We start from the raw sequence: 20,496 nt of genomic DNA, 5'->3' as shown, positions 1-20,496 counted from the left end.
ACTGACAACAGATTGGGAATCTAAACCGTCACTTTCTCGCATGAAAAAATATTAAAATGTAAGAAAGTGACGTTATTTCTCTACTCGCTGCTCACATAACTGTTCAGGCTGCAAGACATCCGCCGACCGCTGGGCGCAAGCGGAGGAAAGCCGAAGCTGTCGAGGACGCGCATGCAGCGTCATTTGACGTCACATCCGCGGACAGTGCGGGAAATTCGGACCCAGAATTGCAGCGCATTATGCAGCACACAGCCTGTTCAAGACAACGGAGAGATACGCGGGTGGGCTCATTCTTTTTGGTTTTGAACGCTTCATCGCCCATTAGCAGTAAAAAACTTAAAACGCATGTGAATTTCTTGCCTCATGAACCTTTAACATGTTTTGAGTTGTTGTGTTTTTATGTCCAACATTCACTCTGTTTGTAGTGTTTGGTTTCTAAAGATCAGCTCTTTAGCTGCTAAAGAACCCACTGTGTACAACTATAATACTAATACTACTAAAGGAGTGACCCAGTCCAGTAAAACTGTTAGCCATGACACCAAAACTATTCACTGAGCATCAATAAGGAGAAGCTGAAGTGAACTGCAGATGATAAAACTATACGTGACATTTCATGCATGTGTCATGACCAGGGGCTGGTCAATGTATAAAATCAAAGGTGTCATTGAAAACTGTTGTGGACAGATAACTGATAACTGTCATCACATTTACATTCAGTCCAGTTATTGCTGGTTTCGGTTTAGTATCAGCTGGTCTCAATCCAGTATCAGATGGTCTCAGGTTAGTATCAGCTGGTTTCAGTCTAGTTTTAGCTCTTTACCTGTTCTGTGTCTGTGCTCACATACTAATACCTCTGTTGTATTTTACTACACTGAACTCAGACTATATATATAATAAAGGTGTTTTCTTTAAAACGTCTTTTTTGTTTCTGTTGATGAGCAAGCTTCAGACAGTAAGGCGGTGTCCCTCTCTGTGTCATGTGAGCAATACGCTGCCAGCCGACAAGCCATTCTGCTCATTAATCACATGTAAAGCTGGTCTTTAGAATAACCTGATGAATTTATAATGTAGAGTTTCTTACATGTTCCTGCATCAGCGGGCGACATTTCTTATGTAACAATGAAGTTAAAAGGACATCACCTTACGTAATGATCTGCTAGGAGGGGCTCTGCTCTTGCTCATCTGCCTCACTCTCCTTTCAGACACTCATTTATTTTTCTCAATAATCAAAGATGACGGAGCACTATCCCTAATCATTCTACTTTAACCCTTGCTGGCAACTCACTCCTATGGAAGACCGCCAAGATTGACTCAAAAAGTGTCGCTAGGGTCAGGTGGCAACATCACATACTGCAAATTAATACTAATGAGAATTATTTTGAAAAAAATAATGGCCAAAGAGGATACGCCAACATCACCATCACCAAATCTGCATATCCCCTCGTACTGAACTGAACTGAACTGATAAACCCCCCCCCCCTCCCTCCCCACCCCATATAGATCACTTGTTACTAAATCTGATCTGTGGTGACTGCATACTGTTTCAATACAGGCAAAACTTTAAGTAACATAACTGAAAGTATTCTGAAAATTGGCTGGCAGGGGAGAGAAGCTGCAATGTCAACACGGTTATGCTCCAGACAGACTGAGGCTCATGTGCATGACGGCTACCGAGCTGAGCTGCTGTGCATGTCCAGCTGTTAGTGCCAGCTCTGCCTCAGATAAAGGACATCAGTGATCAAATGTTTGATTTCTTTTCATTGGAAACCTTCTTAACTTAATTTCCCCTCATTCAGGGAAAGACCCACACACACAGACAGAGCGAGAACACCCTGGAAAAATACTGCTCTAATCCTGTTAAATTATTGACACAATATAATTATAGCCTACCCGGGGTTTCTGCCATAACTATATAATACATGTGGCCTCCACATGCAGCTGTTAAAATGGTAAAAACAAATACATGATGCAGTGGAAATGGTCTGATCTAATGGTGCTGGCATGAGCTTGATATATGACTTTCAATGCATGTTTTCCTTGTTTATTGGGAGCCATATGCATCATGTGTGGAAAAATACATGAGATGTCAAAATGATACAGAGAAGCAATGAGCTGTGTGACCTGTGACCTGTGTGTGAGCTGACCCTAACCTATTAATGTGGCTGTCGACTTGAAAACTAAGCTGTACTGCCATGCAAATGTCACACAGTCTTTAATCATTTAAAGACGGAGCCATTGCTGGATAATATTACTGCACTGAGTTAGAGAGTATTTTATCTGAGAAGTTGAGCTGTGAGCTACCTGAGCTGCATGACACCATACGTATGTAAGAGGTTGATAACCCCACGACCTCTCATGAGCATCCTGGGTCAAACATTTCTGCTGGTGTAGGTGATAAAAAAAGAAGAAATCTGGTTTGAGTAGATTAAACTCGGGTAGGGGGGCATCCTGTTTAAATACAGACAGAATAACAACTGGCTATAAATGTCTTTTAGTGAGTTAAAGCAGAAGTAAGCTGAATGTTTGTGTTAATATAAGTCTTAAATAGTTCTATCTTCCAACAGCAATCACTTACATAGAGTGTTTGGTCTGAAACACAGGTCTGTCAGTCACTCTGCTCTGCTCTAAGCCGAGGAGAAAACTTTCCTTGTATCCTACAACCTTTATCCAATGAGGAGAGAGAACGGCATAAAGGGGCGGTCCTCTCTGTGTGTGCAGCCAACGGATGCGCGTGAATGTGGTGACGTAGGGACGAGGGCGGGGACTGCTAACTCCATCGGCTGCCACTGGATCGCTTACTTCTGCTTTAAACAATGATAGGTGGTGTTTAAAACACAACGCAGGGGATGCCACATCTCACACATAAATACTCAGAGTCAAAGTGCTGTTATATATAAATGAACAGCAAACAAACAGTCTCATGTGTCCTAATGAAGAAGCTGACTTACACACCCACTGTCGCTCCCTGATTGAGTCCCAGATTCAACTACCAGTGGTACACAACATGACAGATCAAGCATTATAGAGCTGTTGTCTTTGCTACCAGCTGTTGTTCAGTTAAATTCTGCATTTTAATACTACTTTGTTCTTCATTTTCAGTATTTTATGTGACTAATCGACAGCAAAGTAGACGAGCTACCTCCTGTTTACCCAGGCTTGTGCATGCTCGGTGTACAGCATTTTTAGGTGCATTAGCCTGGATGAAGAATTTCTTCTAATACTTGAGCTAAAACCATTGTCTAGATTGGGATCATTTTTGTTTTAAAAGAGCCTTAGTTCAAGCTAAGTGTGATATGTCAGCTTGACCCACTATGCATGATACAGAGAGGGTATTTTCATGTTATGGTGGATGGACACATTTGCACAGGTGAAATCTCGCTGCCTCTTGTGTAGAAATGGAAAAGAAAAAGAAAAGAGGGGCGCAGAATAGAAACTCAACACAATGCATTCACTCATCTGGAGACTATTCGTGGGATTCAATGTACACAAATGATTGCACATTAAGTTTTAGGGAAATTCTGTCTTGTTTTCATCTCGGAAGGCGATGCTGTGTCACTATTATTTATGACAGTATATTCAAATCTGTATGGGATGACTGGGGGGAAAAAAGGAGATAATTACCTTTCAAGATCAACTGAGACTTTTCAGTGGTCTGGGAACCGGCGGGTCTGCTCACACTGGCAGCTGCCATGACATCACAGCTCTGAAACAACCACAACCACACCATATTACAACATACTCTCGCTACATCACAACATTCAAAACAAACCTTACAAACACAAGGTGTATGACAGGTAATATCTGGCAACCAGACCGAGAACATTACAATAGCAGCAGAGACTTGTCCCCCTTGTTATGTTACAGCCTCTCATCACAGCCTATCAACATCACCTTGAGCAAAGTCAGAGGTGTCATCTGCTGCACTCAATTCACAGAGAGCTGTATATGTAAAGGACACTACACAGCTAATATATACCTATATAAAACTACTGTTTACACTGATCTTCAGTGCTTGGATCAAAAACAGATCTTAACCCTATAGCTGCTCGGTAAAGGGGATCCTCCTTCTCATGTTATCAGTCTACCGTCTCTTGCTGCAGCACCAAGGTGACTGCTGTTGGCATCTCAGCCTGAGAGCGACCAAAACACGGTCATGCGTGGCCAGATGTGACCAGGTCATAATCATAACGAGTAGTTAGGTGCTGTATTAACCAAGTGGCCACCTGAGGTTCGTCTACAGGGCTGCAGGCAGACGTGTTAGAGCCATGACAATAGAAGCGCACAGCATAGTCCGTCCACCTCTCGAGTCAAGCTGCTAAACCACCACGCAGCCTCAGCCAGGTCCGCGGCTCACTAGGAACTTCTTATGGACCAGAACCAGATGGGTCCGGCAGCCTGCTACACTCACTGTATCGTCCACCTGAATTTAAATACCCTTGGCTGCTGCGCACAAAACACAAACACGGAAGATGATCAAGGTATTTGTGTGCATCACTGTCAAGCCGTGTCGAGACAACGCCGGTACTTCCGGTCAGTTTTCCAAACTAAAACTCACCAGACGTGTTTAAATGTGTTAATGCCCGATGCAGAGGAGAAACCACACGCTAAAACTGACACCTATTTTTACTTAACGTAATATATCAACACATAAAACAACACCTCTTCCCCTCACGCGCTATCCTTCCCCTGGTTTTGTTTAAAGGTAATGTCGACACACGTCCGGTCTGCTGCGGCTAACTGCAGCTAGCTTGACGTAAGGGAGCTAACAGTTAGCAACCAAACATCGCAGGGGGATCTCGTCAAAGGACATGCTGATAAAACCTCTTCTAATCAGCCGACACCACACTGAGTTACATTGACACTTGCGTTGTTCATGTCAGAACAAGTCATGCCCATTGACACTCTGGAAAATGAGGTTTAATTGTAATCTTCCTCATACCTTTTTCAGCTGTGCTCCGCCGCTGTCGCTAACGAACTTTCATTTCCGCCTCAGTGACAAAACCACGTGACCCAAGGTAGGTTTTTTTTTTTTTGTTTTTTTGTTTTTTTTTTAGGATCCACAAAGGATTGTGGGTCATAAATAATGATTAAAATAATCACTTCATCATGCCATTTTTTTCTTTTCAAATAAAATAAAATAAATAAACAGATAAATTAAGTAACACCCCGCCATATAGCCTAATGAAAAATACGCAGCAAGCAATATTTACAATATCAATATTAAAGCAAGGAATTTAACAGAATGAATAGGTGTCAAAACAGGAATGCCAAACACTACAGTAAAGCAAACCTATAGGCCTACATTACAATCCAGTATTTCTTGAACAATCAATATATATGTCAGTTCACCTGAGTTGTGTGAGTTTGGACTGTGGGAAGAAACCATGGCACTGGGGAAAATGCTCCCAGACACAGGGGAAATATGGAAAAATCCACCGAATGAAAGACCCTTTTGTGAGGCACACTGCTAACCACCAAGACACAGTGCAGCCCACAGCAGAGAACAGAGTTGTGGGCGTGTGACAGAATTTACTGAAATGTATGTGAGTAACTGTTGAATCACTGTTAATAGCACATATGGGCCATTGCATCCTGTAACACCAGACTACATTAGTCATGAAAGTTGTAGTGTCTCATTGTCTGAGCTTATTGTGAACTGTTACGTACTGGAATTTGTTATTTAGAAGGGGAACTAACCTTGTCCTCTTTACAGTTTATTTTATGAAGCTGATGGCGGAAGTTACAGAGTTGAGTTACAGATGTTTCTCACATGTGGAGAAAAAAAAAGAATAAAATAATCAGTAATGTTGATGAGTGGGTGTGCTGCTGATGACATTTCTATTACTTCTCATGCATGTTTTACCCAGGTGCCATCCTTGAAGTGAAGAGGTGACAACATATCTCACAGGGACAATCCATCACAACCCTTCATGATACAATCAGCCTGACTGTTGTTTCATTATTTTTCTTTTACTCTTCAAGTGTGCATGAACTGTGGTTTTGTCTATCTGCTTCCCATTTCCCCACAGCCCACTCTCTTCCTCTTCCCCTTCTCTCTCGCACTGTCCCCTGCTAAAACATTACATTCAATTCTTCTACATCTAGTAAAAAGTAGTTTGTCTAAATACAAAAACTCAATTTGCACAATTAATGTTCCATAGTATTCAGATTCTGACTCGTTCAAGATAATAATTAAATAGACATATATTACACAATGTGCCTTTTTCCGTTTCACCGTTGCCATAGGGACATGATGGGAAACCAAGGTTACAGGTAAAATCAGATATTGCTGCTGAGAACTGCTGCTTCATGGTACTGTAACCTGGAAGAATTGAAAGGAGAAAGTGACATCACACCTGGGATCTATGATCTCTTCCAGGAAAAGTATTTAAGTGTGTTTGTTGCTTTGCACATTTTAAGTTCCAGTGCATTGAGCTCTCAGGGCCAACGCACTGTTATCTGTACCTTCATTGATTGGGGTGTGTTTGACAAAGTAATAGTATCACCTCGTGGCACATTGCAGTTAATTGGCACCACAAACTACAGGCTCCACATCCATTAGTATAGCTTTCTCTAACACAGTTCCAACAAAAACAGTATTGAACCCATGAAGGAGGATTCACTAGTAGGTAGTTGTATAAGGATGTGTTTATTTCAAGTCGGTGTACCTAATAAACTGACAAATGAGCGCATACTTTCTGCATGATAATGACCATGGCAGATTCAGACTGTACTGACAACAGAGGGTTAATCCAACCAGTATTATACAAGCAATCTGGAGTCATTGTGTTCAGCTGGGCCAGACTATTACAGTGATCATCATGCTTTCCGCTACAGACACTGAGATCTGATAAGTAACTTTAACACATTTAACACAGTCTTCTGTATCTAAGTTATCTAATGATGAAAAGTCAAATTATTGTTTTGTTTAATTATGAAGGTCGATTTGTGTCGCTATTTGTAATAACATAAAACATAAAAATAATAGGGGAATCAAGAGACCAGACATTAAACCCATATAAACTTTCCTTGGCAGATTGACACGCTTAAAATGTTTCCACACTTGGACTCATTGGACCATGAGGTACAATCTTCCCCTGTATTTCCTGATGGGATCGTGTCCATGAAACTTACAGTAAACCTGGATAACTCGGGCCTCTTAACCACATGTTGGCACACCGATGCATAAGCAGCAACCTTATCTTCTAACAGTAATCATCACTGAAGCCTTTCCTGACTAACCAATTGGCTGACTGCTGCATCCTGCCAGTTCATGAGTCATTCATTCGACAGGAATGGGATGTACAAAGTCTACAGACTATTAAAAAACAGTTGTTTATTGCATTTTATCTTTTAGATATGTTATGATGCAGAAATATAGTTGCATAATATGCAAGGCAGTAGGTACATTAATAGAGTATTGCATACAGTACGTACAGCATATGTTTTTTAAAGGTACTTTATTAGTCACATATACAGCTAGTACAGTGAAATTGTTGAGTAATTTCAAAGTTTCCCCAGATCAGACAAGCACAGACATGAGTTTAGGATGACATTTGTATACTCTTGGTCTGTTGCTCATGATTACAGTTTCTCATTTCCTTTGGGATCAATAAAGCAGCCTATCTACATTTCTATTTCAGACATTTTTCCATGGTCATTGAGGATGCAGGCAAACTCTGCTGGGAAGACGGTGGCCTGATATCGGTTGTGGGGATGATGTGGAAGCTGATGTAGTAGTCGTGAAAGTAGGTGATCACAGCCAGCGGTGGGCCAAGCAAAAGGCACAGCCACACCAAACCGTTGCCATAGTTTCCCTGGAAATAGTCTCCGAGGAAAACTGCAACCAAGAGCTACAAAGAGAAGACACAGTGTTTGTTAAAGAAAAAGCAAGACGATTTAAAGATCCATACAGGCAAAAGGTAAATATTAACATTAAAGGTCTACAGATTGAAAGATTGTTGTTTAAATTAAAGCTCCATGCAGTACAAAGGTAAATGTTTATATTAAAGCTTCATATAAAAATGTAGATGTCCATGATAGTTGGATTAAGTATTATTACCCGAGAGGGTGTGCTTTAAGGTCATTTGAGCACGACAGTGATGCGGTCAGGACCGAGGTATCAGTCTGACCCCATGTATTCCCATGGAAACGGGAAGTGTGAGCGAAATTTGAGCACTGTCAGTAGACTCCTATGTGTAATGGAACCTAGTTTACCTCTACAGCAAATAATCCCTTAGTAACGACCTAGCAACAGAAAGGATTTTCTAGTCCCAGATGATGAACTCTGAGCTGACGTTAATGTTTTATCACGGTCTCGGACTTTCCCGAACTAAATCAATACCACGTCACCGACACAGCTGATGGGGAAAGCCAAACATTTCAATTACTCCAGATTATTTAAAAGCCCAAAAGTTGCAAAGAGAGAGAGAGAGAGAAACATAGAGGTATCTTCCGTTTTATCCAATGAAATATTCAGCTCCAGGCCATATTTTATTTTCACTGCGGTTACAACTAACGTTCGTGTCTCTCTGACTGTAGGCTACACATACAGAAGGGAACAGCCTCTCGGCTAAAACAGGGCAGTTTACAGCATATTCACTAGAAAATGGTTACAGTATTTGTTCTAAAATTTGAGTTTGGCATCTGAAAGGAGCACTCTACAGGAGGTTGATTTAGTTTGTAATTTATTTTCAAGAGTAACATAACGTTTCTAAAATAACAAAAATAAGAATAAGGAGATGGATAAAACAACATGACATGGCGGAGTAATATGTTTAGTGATGAGTTAGGTCTGCTGTCATGCTGATTTGAGCACATTCTAAATGTCTTGTTGACCAATCAGATTGCTTGGTTGGAACTACTTGTATAGTAATTATAGATAAGGTTAGGCTAAGGCTAAATTAAAGTATCAAAGCCTCAGCTTACAGGGAACAGTATTCAGAAACTGAACCTTTAACCCAGCTGTCAGGACTTCTGTGACTTGTGATATAACAACAAAGCAGTCACCAAGCCCCACCCACCTGGACCCATATCGCCACTTTATGGGATTTGTGGATACACTTGTTTATATCTATGTCCCGATTTCTCAGAGGAAAAATATGGTGTATCACAACATAGGTCTCATTTATATTATTGAAGCCATGAGTTTTATCAGTCATAACAAAAAGTAGTGGTAATAAGTCACCTGATCACAAGTCATCTTGATCATCTGACTAGTCGTTGTCCTGTGACTCATTACCACTACCTTTTTAAACAAACCAACAAGTAAAACTGAGGTCAGACTGAAAGTGATAACATCCATGGTGGTAATAATCCCTCATTAAACAATAAAATCAGTCTATAAACTGAGGTGGATGTTTACTGCCTGTCATCTTTTACCTTCCTCAAAATGTTTACCCTCTCGCTTGTTTACATCCTGTATGGATGTCTGTTTGTTTTTCTTGCTCCATTTAATTCTTTTAGTCATGTTCCCATGGTTTTATAACCAATAGGATAAATTAAACCAAAGTGTTGTCATGTCATTTCCCTTTAATTCATAATTTTGCTAATGGATTCATGTAAAAAAAAACAAGATAATGTTCTCACCTCCAACACCATGAAAAGAAAGATCCACAGACGACAGCTGTGCAAAGGCAGTGCAATCATATACTGTGTAGAAGAGAGGGAGAGAAAAAAACATCCCGGCAGATCAGTACTGTGCCGTTATCTTCTGATTAGACTGACATGATCAAAATGATACAGTTTAATTGTATTCATCACTGCACTGATTTGTCACACAGTAAGAGCTGCTTATACTTGCATTCCGCATTCATTTAAAGAATATCCAATAATATCGAGCAGACAATTATTAATGATTACTCCAGTGAACCTGTGTTCATCTCACGAGTTCTTACTGTAGCTGCTGTAATTGTTCCTCTATGCATACTGGTTAGCTCTTCTTTCTATATTTCTAATGCAAGTGATGCCTGCAAAAGGTCAACTAAAGCTGAAACCTGCAGGAACCAAGCTTTTGGCTCAACAGCACAAAACACGAGCATTATAGGAAATGCATTAGTAACATGGGCATGCATGTTTCATTATATGTTCATGTTATTTGTGAATGAATACAAATAATGAATGTAAACGTGAATATCATTCACTCTGGTGAGAGTGAACTAGTTCATTATCATCTGTATAAACTGAAGTATGAATTGGCACAACACTGATTAATGCATGTTTGTGTGATCTTCTAACTCCATCAGACATGGAGTATTATTAATATTCATTTGGAGTCATTTTTGTGTTCACCTGATAATTGTGAAAGATAATCATTGTTCTTTTAGCTCTGGTTCTTAAGCAGCTGGATTGTCAGTAATGGTTTATGAGAGTGGCTCTCATAGTGAAACCAAAATAATGAAAAGGGTAGTTAAAATCTTGAACTATACAAAGCTTTAAAAGACGGTTAACCAAAGAAAACTGACTAGATTTGCTTCTTCCTCAGTGCATTTTGGCTAATACAGGTAGATCCAGGTATCGGTGCTGTACCTCACAAACAGCTGCAGACATCAGGAAGACCAGTAACTCTGCTCGTGATGAAGGTACATTCTCTACTGCCAGCTGTGTGTAAACATGTCTTCATACAAAATAAGCACATCAGGAGCAAAGACACGTCAGAGGAGAGAGTAACAACAACTTAATCATTTAGAATTCATGTCATCTGAGTTAAAACTGAACAAAATACCTCTGACACCATTTCTGGAAAGGAATATTCCAGTTCCTCCAGAAAGTGATGAGAGTTGTAGCATTCCTGTTAATAAAACATGAACCACAGTGAGCCAGTGATTCTGCTTACGCAGCAACACAATACACGGAAAGTGATTTGTGCGACTGACCACCAGTCTCCGTAAAAATGTCGATCCCCGAACCGTAGGAGTTCTGCGCAGAAGTTCAGGAAGGAGTGATTCAAGAAGAAGAAGAGCAGCCAGAGGAAATGTGTCGGAGCCTGATGAGAAAACGTGTTAGCATCATCAACACAGCACAATCTCTGTCAGTACCCTAATGATGCTCTGATAGAGATGAGGCAGAAGATCCACAGTCTGATCTGAGGTCTGTGTTTCAAACATTTAAAAATTACAATTATTTATATTTAAATGTCTGGTGTGTTCATCACCACCAAACTTTACCTCTGACAAAAAAGTTGTTTCAGAGTCATCAGGTATTTGTAAAATCAAGTACTGCAGTACTTTCACTGAAGTAAAAATACCCAACCTACAGTAATCTCATGTCAAGAAAGTGTAATGTTAAAATCACTCACCACCAGTCCCACCAGGTGCTCCACCCTCATAGTAATATCCATACTCTGTGAACAAGAACTAATTAATGTACAAGTGAGCTTTTCCTTATATTCTCATTGACTTCATGCATTCTGAATGTGCATGTAGCCTACCATTTAAAATGATTGTTTTTTGTATATTATTGTATTGCATGTACTGTATATTCATTTTATATGTATTGTGGATTGTATTGCTTCAATTGTTGTAATCAGTGGGAAAGAGAGCTTGCTCTCACTTGGCCCTCCCTGAATAAATAAAGGTGAATGAATGAGTGGATGAATGAATGCTCACTTATTAAAGGTTCTGTGTTTCACTCACAGAGAAAGAGTTTTCTGATCTCTGGAAGATGGGCTCGATCCACTGAGGGGACAAACACAGAGGACACAGTCACGATGAACAGCACTGTCAGTTCCCACAGTTAACAAGACTGTTTACAGCCACGCTAACAGCACTGGGAGGCTGTGTTTACATGTCAGTATGTAACACTGATTGTGTTAACTTATTTATGTTTAGCAGGTATAATGTTTACCATGTTCACGCTCTGGGTTTAGCATCTTAGCGTACTAACATTTCCTAATTAGCACATCAGGACAAAGCACAGCTGAAGATGCTGGGAGTGTCTTAAGTTTTCAGGTTGGTCATAAACCAAAGCACTTGACAATTTGACAAACTGTCTGATAAATTGTTTTTAGACATTTCATTTTCAACGAACAGGCCGACGTTTCCACACCTGAAGACAATGATATACAGTAAAATACTCTAATATACTACACTGTAACACTACACACACAATATACCACAATACTTAAATATGACAGTACACAATGACATATGGTACATTACAGGAAAAACGTAACCAGCTGCTGTACCTGCTGCACAATGCCGACCATGATCTGGATGACAATCACCTAAAGATAGAAGATGCCACAATTAATTCTCTTAATATTGCATTATAATAGGTTGTAAATATAGGAATTGTAAGTATATATAACTGAACAATTAATCCATCAATAAATATTCCAGATTCATTAACTGGTTTAACTAAACTGAATAAAACACAATTATTACATTTATTATTACAGCTCACCATTTCCATCAGCCTGTGCAGTAGCTTATTGATGTGAACCTTAGGAGAACATGGGAAATCCCTCTGGTAGCACAGAGTGGGGGCAAGCAGGAAATAATACAGATCTGAGAAGTCAAAGACAGAATCATAGAGGACCAGTCCAACATGTATGATCAAGGGTTAATGTAAAGAAACCAACATAATCTTAAAAATGAGAAGTCATTCACCTCGGTAGGTGAGATGCTCATTTTGGGCTTTTTGTGCGACTGATCCATTCTGGTCTTTATCTAAAAATACACAGATGTGAAATTAAATGTTGGATGTTTGATTTTGACTTGGATTGAAGTTAGTACATGAGGATAATGTTGGAGAAATAAACACCTGCTTCAGTTAAGTGAGCCTGTCGGTACCAGTGATTAGCTTCCTGATAGGAGTAAAGCTTCATTCCCAGAACGGTGAAGAACCAGAGAGAGAAGAACGCTCCACCTGGTGGACACAAACACAAAAACATCCCAAGCAAAGCTGCAGTGTCATTTAAAGTCAGCAAGCTGGAAAAAACACTGGTTCAATATTGTCCTCCTAATAATTGTATAATTGTCCTCCTTTTTATTTTTATTTTCCTTTTTATTTTAAATAATTGTCCTCCTTTAGACCCCATATTAACACCAGTGGGCCATATGTGTTTTTCTGTTAAAACTAAAAAAAGGAATTATCTAATAAGATCACTATTTCAAACTGATATTACCACGACTTCAGTACTGGTCTAATATTGTTAATGGACTGAACTGGATCCAAATATGGAACCTTCCATACAAATACCTAATTACAAATAAAGTGAGAGAAGTGTCTTACAAACTAATTCATAGATATTACCCTGCCAAACATTATTTGTTAAAATTTAAGAAAGATTTATGTGTGAATTGTTCTCTGTGTGAGTCTGAGCCTGAAACTGTGATGCACCTGTTTTGGAACTGTAACTCTACTGCCACCTACTGGAAAGAAGTAATGCGTTACATTGCATTGAAGATTGACTCAGATTTTTCTTTAGATTGGAACAATGGGCCTCATTCACGAACTGTTCTTAAGAACAAATTTGTTCTTAAGTCCTACTTACGAAGTTTTTACGAAGATTGTGGCATTCATGAATGTTTTCTTATCCAGAATTTGTTCTTAACTAAGAACAAAATCTACGAACAGTCAGGAGTATACTTACGCACTTTTAAGTGCTGAGACTTCTGCAAAAATAACCGATTATAGTGTTTTCCTTTGTTCTGCAGTTGTATGATATTATATGATTTGAATAAGAATTATTTTCTTATCTTTTATGATGTTTTTAATAATTATATATTAATAATAATAATTGACAAATCATTGCAGTTTCTTAAAAAAAACATTATAGACACTTAATTCATATCAGTTTTTTTTTTAAAGTGTTCACACTACACACAACTGTTTTTATTATTATTTTTAAATATATGATAATATGATGATATTTATGATGGCACACGTGAGAGTGTGGTCTCTCTGATAACAACCCGAAGAGCTGCATCCACTGCTGGCTACTAAATATAGCCTAAATATAAATATAAATATAAATATAAAAATATAAACTAAATATAAGCCTTTTGTTTGTTTCTTTGTTTCATTCCTGCCACAGTAGCGCCACTTCACTACTTTAGTTCTTTTTATGTTTGGAGTCTGGTGCTCCCTCCCAGATTTTCATTTGAGCGTTTCAACTTTCTTTCTCACTCCACCCTCTCTGCTCAGTGCCTGTGGGTTGTGTGTGCACACGGCCCTGCAGTCTCATGCCCTTTTACGGGCATTGATGGGGCCGTTACCTATGCAGATCCTATGTTAATTAGACTCACCTGGCACACGCCCTCAACTTACGAGGAGATGGCATTCATCAAGTAGGAACACAGCTGCGAACAATTCTGAGGCTTACGAACGCGTTGATGAATCTGACGTAGGGTTTTCTTAAGGAACTTCTTAAGAACAACTTAAGAAAGAATCTAAGAAGGTTCTTAAGAAGATATTGGTGAATGAGGCCCAATGTACTTTTTGGTGTCCACGATGTCAAAAGTAAGAAACAGAAAGAACTGTATGTCATAAACTTGATAATAATATTAGGGAAATATCACATACACAAAGCTAAATTTAGTCACTCTAAACCCTGTTTTGTGGCATTCCAAAGGGAAACGGAACAGTACATGCAAAGTATCTGTGACTCGAATAATAAGAAAGCTATGAAAACATATGATTTGTGCTCTTTATTCTCTGTATTTATTTAATAGTCCCCTGGCTGTTGTTCAATTGTTTGTTTGAAGGTACATTAATAATAACTGCCTTCGTATTCATTATATTTCTGTCAATAAAGATTTATTGGTCTGTTGTTGTTGTTGTGTGGCATGTTGTAATGTTTTAAGGATTTGTCGCACTATGGTTATATGCTTGATACATTTCTAAGGTCGAATAAAGTCTGTCTGGTTTATCTATCTATGTTTAGTTACTGTATCACATGTGCACACTTAATGTGATAGCACAATGATGTACATGTATGTAGTTGTTACCTGTTGATGTCATAGGCCCGTGTATAATGACTGCAGCAGGAAACAGCAGAAGCAATGCTAGATTTGCAAGATGTAAACGATGAGCGTTGGTGGGGGACAGTAGACCCTGACAGACATGGAGGACACACAAGTGTTGATCGTTAAGTGACAGTCACTGTGAGTTGTGTCGAGATCAAAGAGACAAAAGAAGATGAAGTCATCTCACCTTCTCCTGAAACCTCTCCAGCAGCAAAGCCGTGATGGCAAACATGTTGGCACCTGGAGGACATACACATAATATGGTTACTCACAACAACAGGCTCAGTGTGTTGTTTTACCCACTAATATTTGAGCATTCACTGCCTTTATTATGTTAAAGGGATAGTTCACCCAAAATTCAAATTTCACTCATTATCTACTCACCCTCGTGTCAACTAAGAGCTGTGAGAATTTTCAGAGTCCTCCGTTCCTTCTCTGAGTTACGGGGGGGTCCGCGCAGCAGTATTTGTCCATATAATGGTTGTCAATGGATACCAACTTTCTTCATCCAAAAAGACGCACCAAAAAACATCCAAATACCTCCATACTGCTCGTCTGTAATGTCCCTCTTGTATTGAAGCCCCGACATGAGAAATTGTTCCCCAAAAAATTAAATAAGTCTATATTTTAAGCTTGTTTGTAGCGGAAGCTCCCAGTGTCTCAGTTCACTGCTCTTCCTGTGTCCGTGCAAATCTCGCGTGATTTGCACTGACCGGCGGAACAATTTCTCATGTCGGGGCTTCAATACAAGAGGGACATTACAGACGAGCAAGTTGGTATCCATTGACAACCATTATATGGACAAATACTGCTGCGTGGACCCCCCCCCTCCCCCCGTAACTCAGAGAAGGAACGGAGGACTCTGAAAATTCTCACAGCTCTTAGTTGACATGAGGGTGAGTAGATAATGAGTGAAATTTGAATTTTGGGTGAACTATCCCTTTAATTTCTTTCATCTTATGGCTGCTGGCATTTTTGCTGCATTGAGCTTCTCACCCAGGATGAGGCTGACACATGGCCAGTTGCAGTTGTCCTCCATCACATGTTGAAAGACCTTTTTGACGTCAATCAAAAAGCCATGTCTGTCCAGACAACAAAGATTAAAATGCACTGCATAAGGAAACCAACACTGTCATCCAAAGATCTATGCTATCACAACCCCATTAGAAGTTAATGTAACACCAATGTGGACAGTCATATCCAAGAGGATGTGAAAATAAATTCAGTCAAAGACAGAAATATGTCTCATCCATTATACTCACTGTATGAAATTCTCCAAGAACAAATGAGCATGGGTCAGGACCTGAAAACCAGACACACATACAGTGCGTCAGTAGCTGTCAGTAGGCCCTTAAAGGGATAGTTCACCCAAAATTCAAATTTCACTCATTATCTACTCACCCTCATGTCGACTAAGAGCTGTGAGAATTTTCAGAGTACTCCGTTCCTTCTCTGAGTTACGGGGGGGTCCGCGCAGCAGTATTTGTCCATATAATGGTTGTCAATGGATACCAACTTTCTTCGTCCAAAAGGACACACCAAAAAACATCCAAATACCTCCATACTGCTCGTCTGTAATGTCCCTCTTGTATTGAAGCCCCGACATGAGAAATTGTTCCGCCGGTCAGTGCAAATCACGCGAGATTTGCACTGACACAGGAAGAGCAGTGAACTGAGACACTGGGAGCTTCCGCTACAAACAAGCTTAAAATATAGACTTATTTAATTTTTTTCGGAACAATTTCGCATTTTGGGGCTTCAATACAAGAGGGACATTACAGACGAGCAGTATGGAGGTATTTGGATGTTTTTTGGTGTGTCTTTTTGGACGAAGAAAGTTGGTATCCATTGACAACCATTATGGACAAATACTGCTGCGCGGACCCCCCCGTAACTCAGAGAAGGAACGGAGGACTCTGAAAATTCTCACAGCTCTTAGTTGACATGAGGGTGAGTAGATAATGAGTGAAATTTGAATTTTGGGTGAACTATCCCTTTAAACACCTGTACACATATCTAATATGAGCTCCACAGAACAAAAAAGAAGAACAGACCAAGAGAATGATGATCCAGTTGAGGATGCCTCTGTATCTGGTGAAGCTGCTGTTGGAGCTCAGCAAAGAGTCCTGGACACTGTGGCAACTGAACAGAGGGACATGTTTTTTGACTTGAATCTAGTTTTAAACCACAGAGAAACAATGAAATGAAGAGTAAAGGTTAATATCAGGCTCAGCTCTAAACTCTGACATCTAAACTCTGAAACTTGAAATGTGACTTTACATGTGAAACTGTTTTATTCAGTGTTTCTAACAGTTATAATATTATCTGTTCTTCCACATCTACTTGCTGTTATTACATCACTTTGTGGTTGTTTTGTGTATCATTGTGGTCATTTTATGGCTCTGTCTTAGTGCTTAACTAGTCTGGCGCCAAGTCTATTTAAATATTTAAATGTTCTTTGACTAGAGTATGAATTGTATTCTTTTATATGAGAGAGAGTGTGTGTGTGTATATATATGTATACATATATATATATATATATATATATATATATATATATATATATATATATATATGTATACAGTATATAGGTGATATATGTAAATATATAGGTATATTTTATACTTTATTTTATTCTTTTATATTATTGCTACATCTGTCTGCATTAGCTAAGTACTTTCTTTCAGAATGTTTGGAGCAGCTGACAGATGAATTTCCTTCGGGATTAATAAAGTATCTATCTATCTATCTATCCATCTATCCATCTATCCATCTATCTATCTATCTATCTATCTATCTATCTATCTATCTATCTATCTATCTATCAGTATTTAATGCTCATTTATTCAGTCCAATTACAACTTTTAGATGCTACTTTTACACTAATGCATCAATAATTCAAAATATCATATAATATAATAAAATATAATATAATATAAAGTATACTGTCACATTGGCAATTTTTCAGTAAAGATTACTGGAATTAATAATGATAAAATGATTATTATTATAATTGAGCTTACCAGAGCAGAGCTGCACAGGGATGTTGTTGCTGACTGAGTGGATCAGAGGCAGAGATGGGAGCGCTGTCATAGAGGTCTGTAGTTTCCTCTTCAGGTGAGGAGGAGGAGCAGACAGAGGCCAACCTTCGCCTCATCGCAGCCATTTGAATCAGAGGCTTCATGGTTGGTTGAATACAGCTGGGGGAAAACAGAAATGGATTTATCATATAATCTGCTATAAAACACCAGTCTTGTCACTCCTCACAAGATTATATATAGATAGAATGTTGAGCTGGCAAATGAATGAAAGTGTTTGTGTGTGTGTGTGTGTGTGTGTTTTTTTTTACTGTCCTTGTCTTGATTGAACAAAACATAACAAAACAAAACAAAACAAAACAAAACATGAAAAGCAAAAGGCAGACCTGACAGATTATTGTGAATTATCTTTTTAAGTTACTGGGGTTTTTTTGCACCATGAAAAAAAGAAGTTCAACATTTTGGCAAATTGGCCCATTGCCATAATCCCTATAGCTTTAGGAGTAGGTTTGTTACCTTTAATTGTCGGTGTAAGCTATTTTTAGAACGGCGGAGAGCTACGGAGGCTAATGGGATTTCTTGGTTTCCCTCATCAAACTCATCAAATACACAATCCAACAACTCCAAAACTATGACGCCATACAAAACACTCTGGTGGACAAGTTGTGACCTGCACATTCACCACGCTATGAGATAATAACAGAACGTTACCAGACAGAGTTATTTTAGAGGGAAATTCATGCAAAACCACTGATGCGCGTTCCCGTCGAGGGCGGTTTTCCAGCAAGCAGTCTCTGCATTTGCTTCGAAAACAACTCTGTCTGGTAATGTTCTGTTATTATCTCATAGCGTGGTGAATGTGCAGGTCACAACTTGTCCACCAGAGCGTTTTGGAGTTGTTGGATTGTGTTTTTGATGAGTTTGATGAGGGAAACCAAGAAATCCCATTAGCCTCTGTAGTGTAGCTCTTAGCAGCTCACGGCTCTGCTCCGCCGTTCTAAAAATAGCTTGCGCAGACAATTAAAGGTAATGAACCTACTCCTAAAACTATAGGGATTATGGCAATGGGCCAATTCAAAATGTTGAACTATCCCTTTAAATGATTTCACCTACCTTCAGGACAGTTTTTTTTTACAGTAAAGACGAATAAAAGAAACCTCAGGAAACGGTAAGATTAAATTGTTTAAACATTACAACAACAAAAGAAAAACCTAAAACTTCTTACTTGTATTCAGACAAGAATCACTACATAAACCCTTTCAAATGTTTTTTTTTTTTTTTTCTTTAGCTATTTTGGGCAATAGAGAAAACCTAAATGGTAAATGGTATTCAAATGTGTCTGGTGTGCGCAAAGTAGCATAGGAAATCAGATTTCCTGCAATTGTTCATATATTGTTTGTGCTGTGTAACCAATGCCATCCTAAGACCTCGATCTCTGTGAATGCGGCACCTTCATGAACACAGACAGTGTGGGACATCTGCTGTCCTCTGACATGGAGAAGGAGTCTGAACACACTCTTGTAAAACAAAATAAAATAAAAATCAGAATTTAGTTCATAATGAAAACCTAATAATGTGGAAACCACAGGGAAAACATTTTAGATACTCGGCAGTTGGCACTATACTATAACGACCTTCCTCCCCCAGATGTGGCGATGTCCTGTGTGACATCACATTTATAAAAGCTTAAGTTTATATTCATACATTTTAATGATGCTGTTCAGAGTATACACATGAGCCGAATTGAAAAGCTAATTAACCTGATTCAGAGCCCACATGGTGTGACCGTAATGCCCCGTGTTGCCTTCACTGCTCCTAAGTAGAACTTTAAATTGGCTGAAATGTGAATGAAGACTGGTGTGACTTCCTGTAGCAGCAGAGAAACGACCTACCTTGTCATCCTCCGCCGCCCCCCTCCCCCAGGCAGCCCGACCCAGATCACAGCAGCATCTCACAGCGTCCACAGACCCTCATCAGCCTCCTGTCCGGGTCCGGGTGTGTCTCTGCCCCACAGATCCACTGACCTTTTCCTCCACCTGTGTGTGTGTGTGTGTGTGATGTCCTCTGTGCCGCGACGCACTTGAAGCCCCCGTGCAAAAATATTCAAAATAAAAGCCTCCCTGAAGAAAATTCAACAAAGAGCCTAATTTTTTCAGACTATAACAGCTGATTTCAGCCGGTTGGTTTCACAATGGTGCTTTTAATTTGAAGCTATGGACCTTCCCTGTGGTTTGCTCTGGTTGTGTGTGATTGACTTGACACATTCCACTGTGGATAGAAAGATGCGAAATCTCTGAGAGTCCCATACAGAGATGCAGTTCCAAATCCAACCACCCAGGAACCTGGATAATCTCTGGCTGGTGAGCCCTTTCTTATGTTTCTCTTTTGAACCACTCAGATAAATATTCTCGATTGATTGAGCTTTATTTTTTCAAAATCTTAAAATGGGAGTTTTTTTACTCAACAAAACAAAATATATACTTTATATA

The 20,496-nt window shown here is 39.3% G+C and overlaps 1 protein-coding gene and 1 pseudogene across 5 annotated transcripts in view; both read right to left on the bottom strand.

Moving 5' to 3' along the window:
* The window catches only part of wwp2 (WW domain containing E3 ubiquitin protein ligase 2), a 74,175-nt gene extending 69,181 nt beyond the window's left edge, over nt 1-4,994 (bottom strand). For 2 of the 4 annotated variants that reach the window (XM_085778291.1, XM_085778294.1), the window contains exons 1-2: nt 4,940-4,994; nt 3,622-3,703 (exon numbers count right to left, since the gene is read on the bottom strand). In XM_085778291.1, the coding sequence (XP_085634417.1) occupies nt 3,622-3,691 (70 nt within the window). In that variant the 5' untranslated portion in view covers nt 3,692-3,703; nt 4,940-4,994. Of the gene's footprint in view, nt 1-3,621; nt 3,704-4,223; nt 4,481-4,939 lie in introns of those variants that run through there. The other 2 variants (XM_085778292.1, XM_085778293.1) reach the window with 2 other exon arrangements.
* A 2,515-nt stretch (nt 4,995-7,509) lies between these two features.
* LOC146985356 (diacylglycerol O-acyltransferase 1-like) lies at nt 7,510-20,053 on the bottom strand (annotated as a pseudogene). The gene is made up of 18 exons (XR_015035965.1): nt 19,900-20,053; nt 17,993-18,169; nt 17,024-17,111; nt 16,232-16,272; nt 15,966-16,051; nt 15,157-15,209; nt 14,952-15,057; nt 12,763-12,867; nt 12,609-12,668; nt 12,403-12,506; nt 12,185-12,223; nt 11,634-11,675; nt 11,297-11,341; nt 10,875-10,984; nt 10,724-10,789; nt 10,528-10,615; nt 9,589-9,651; nt 7,510-7,853 (listed from the first exon to the last, which is right to left on the bottom strand). The product of XR_015035965.1 is annotated as a diacylglycerol O-acyltransferase 1-like (transcript).
* Nucleotides 20,054-20,496: the final 443 nt, after the last annotated feature.

Source organism: Trachurus japonicus, chromosome 6 (genome assembly GCF_045865225.1).
Source record: "Trachurus japonicus isolate A0001 chromosome 6, Traja_1.0".
NCBI classification, from domain to species: domain Eukaryota; kingdom Metazoa; phylum Chordata; class Actinopteri; order Carangiformes; family Carangidae; genus Trachurus; species Trachurus japonicus.
Note: the sequence above shows the minus strand (reverse complement) of the source record. Positions and strands in the feature narration are given on the sequence as shown.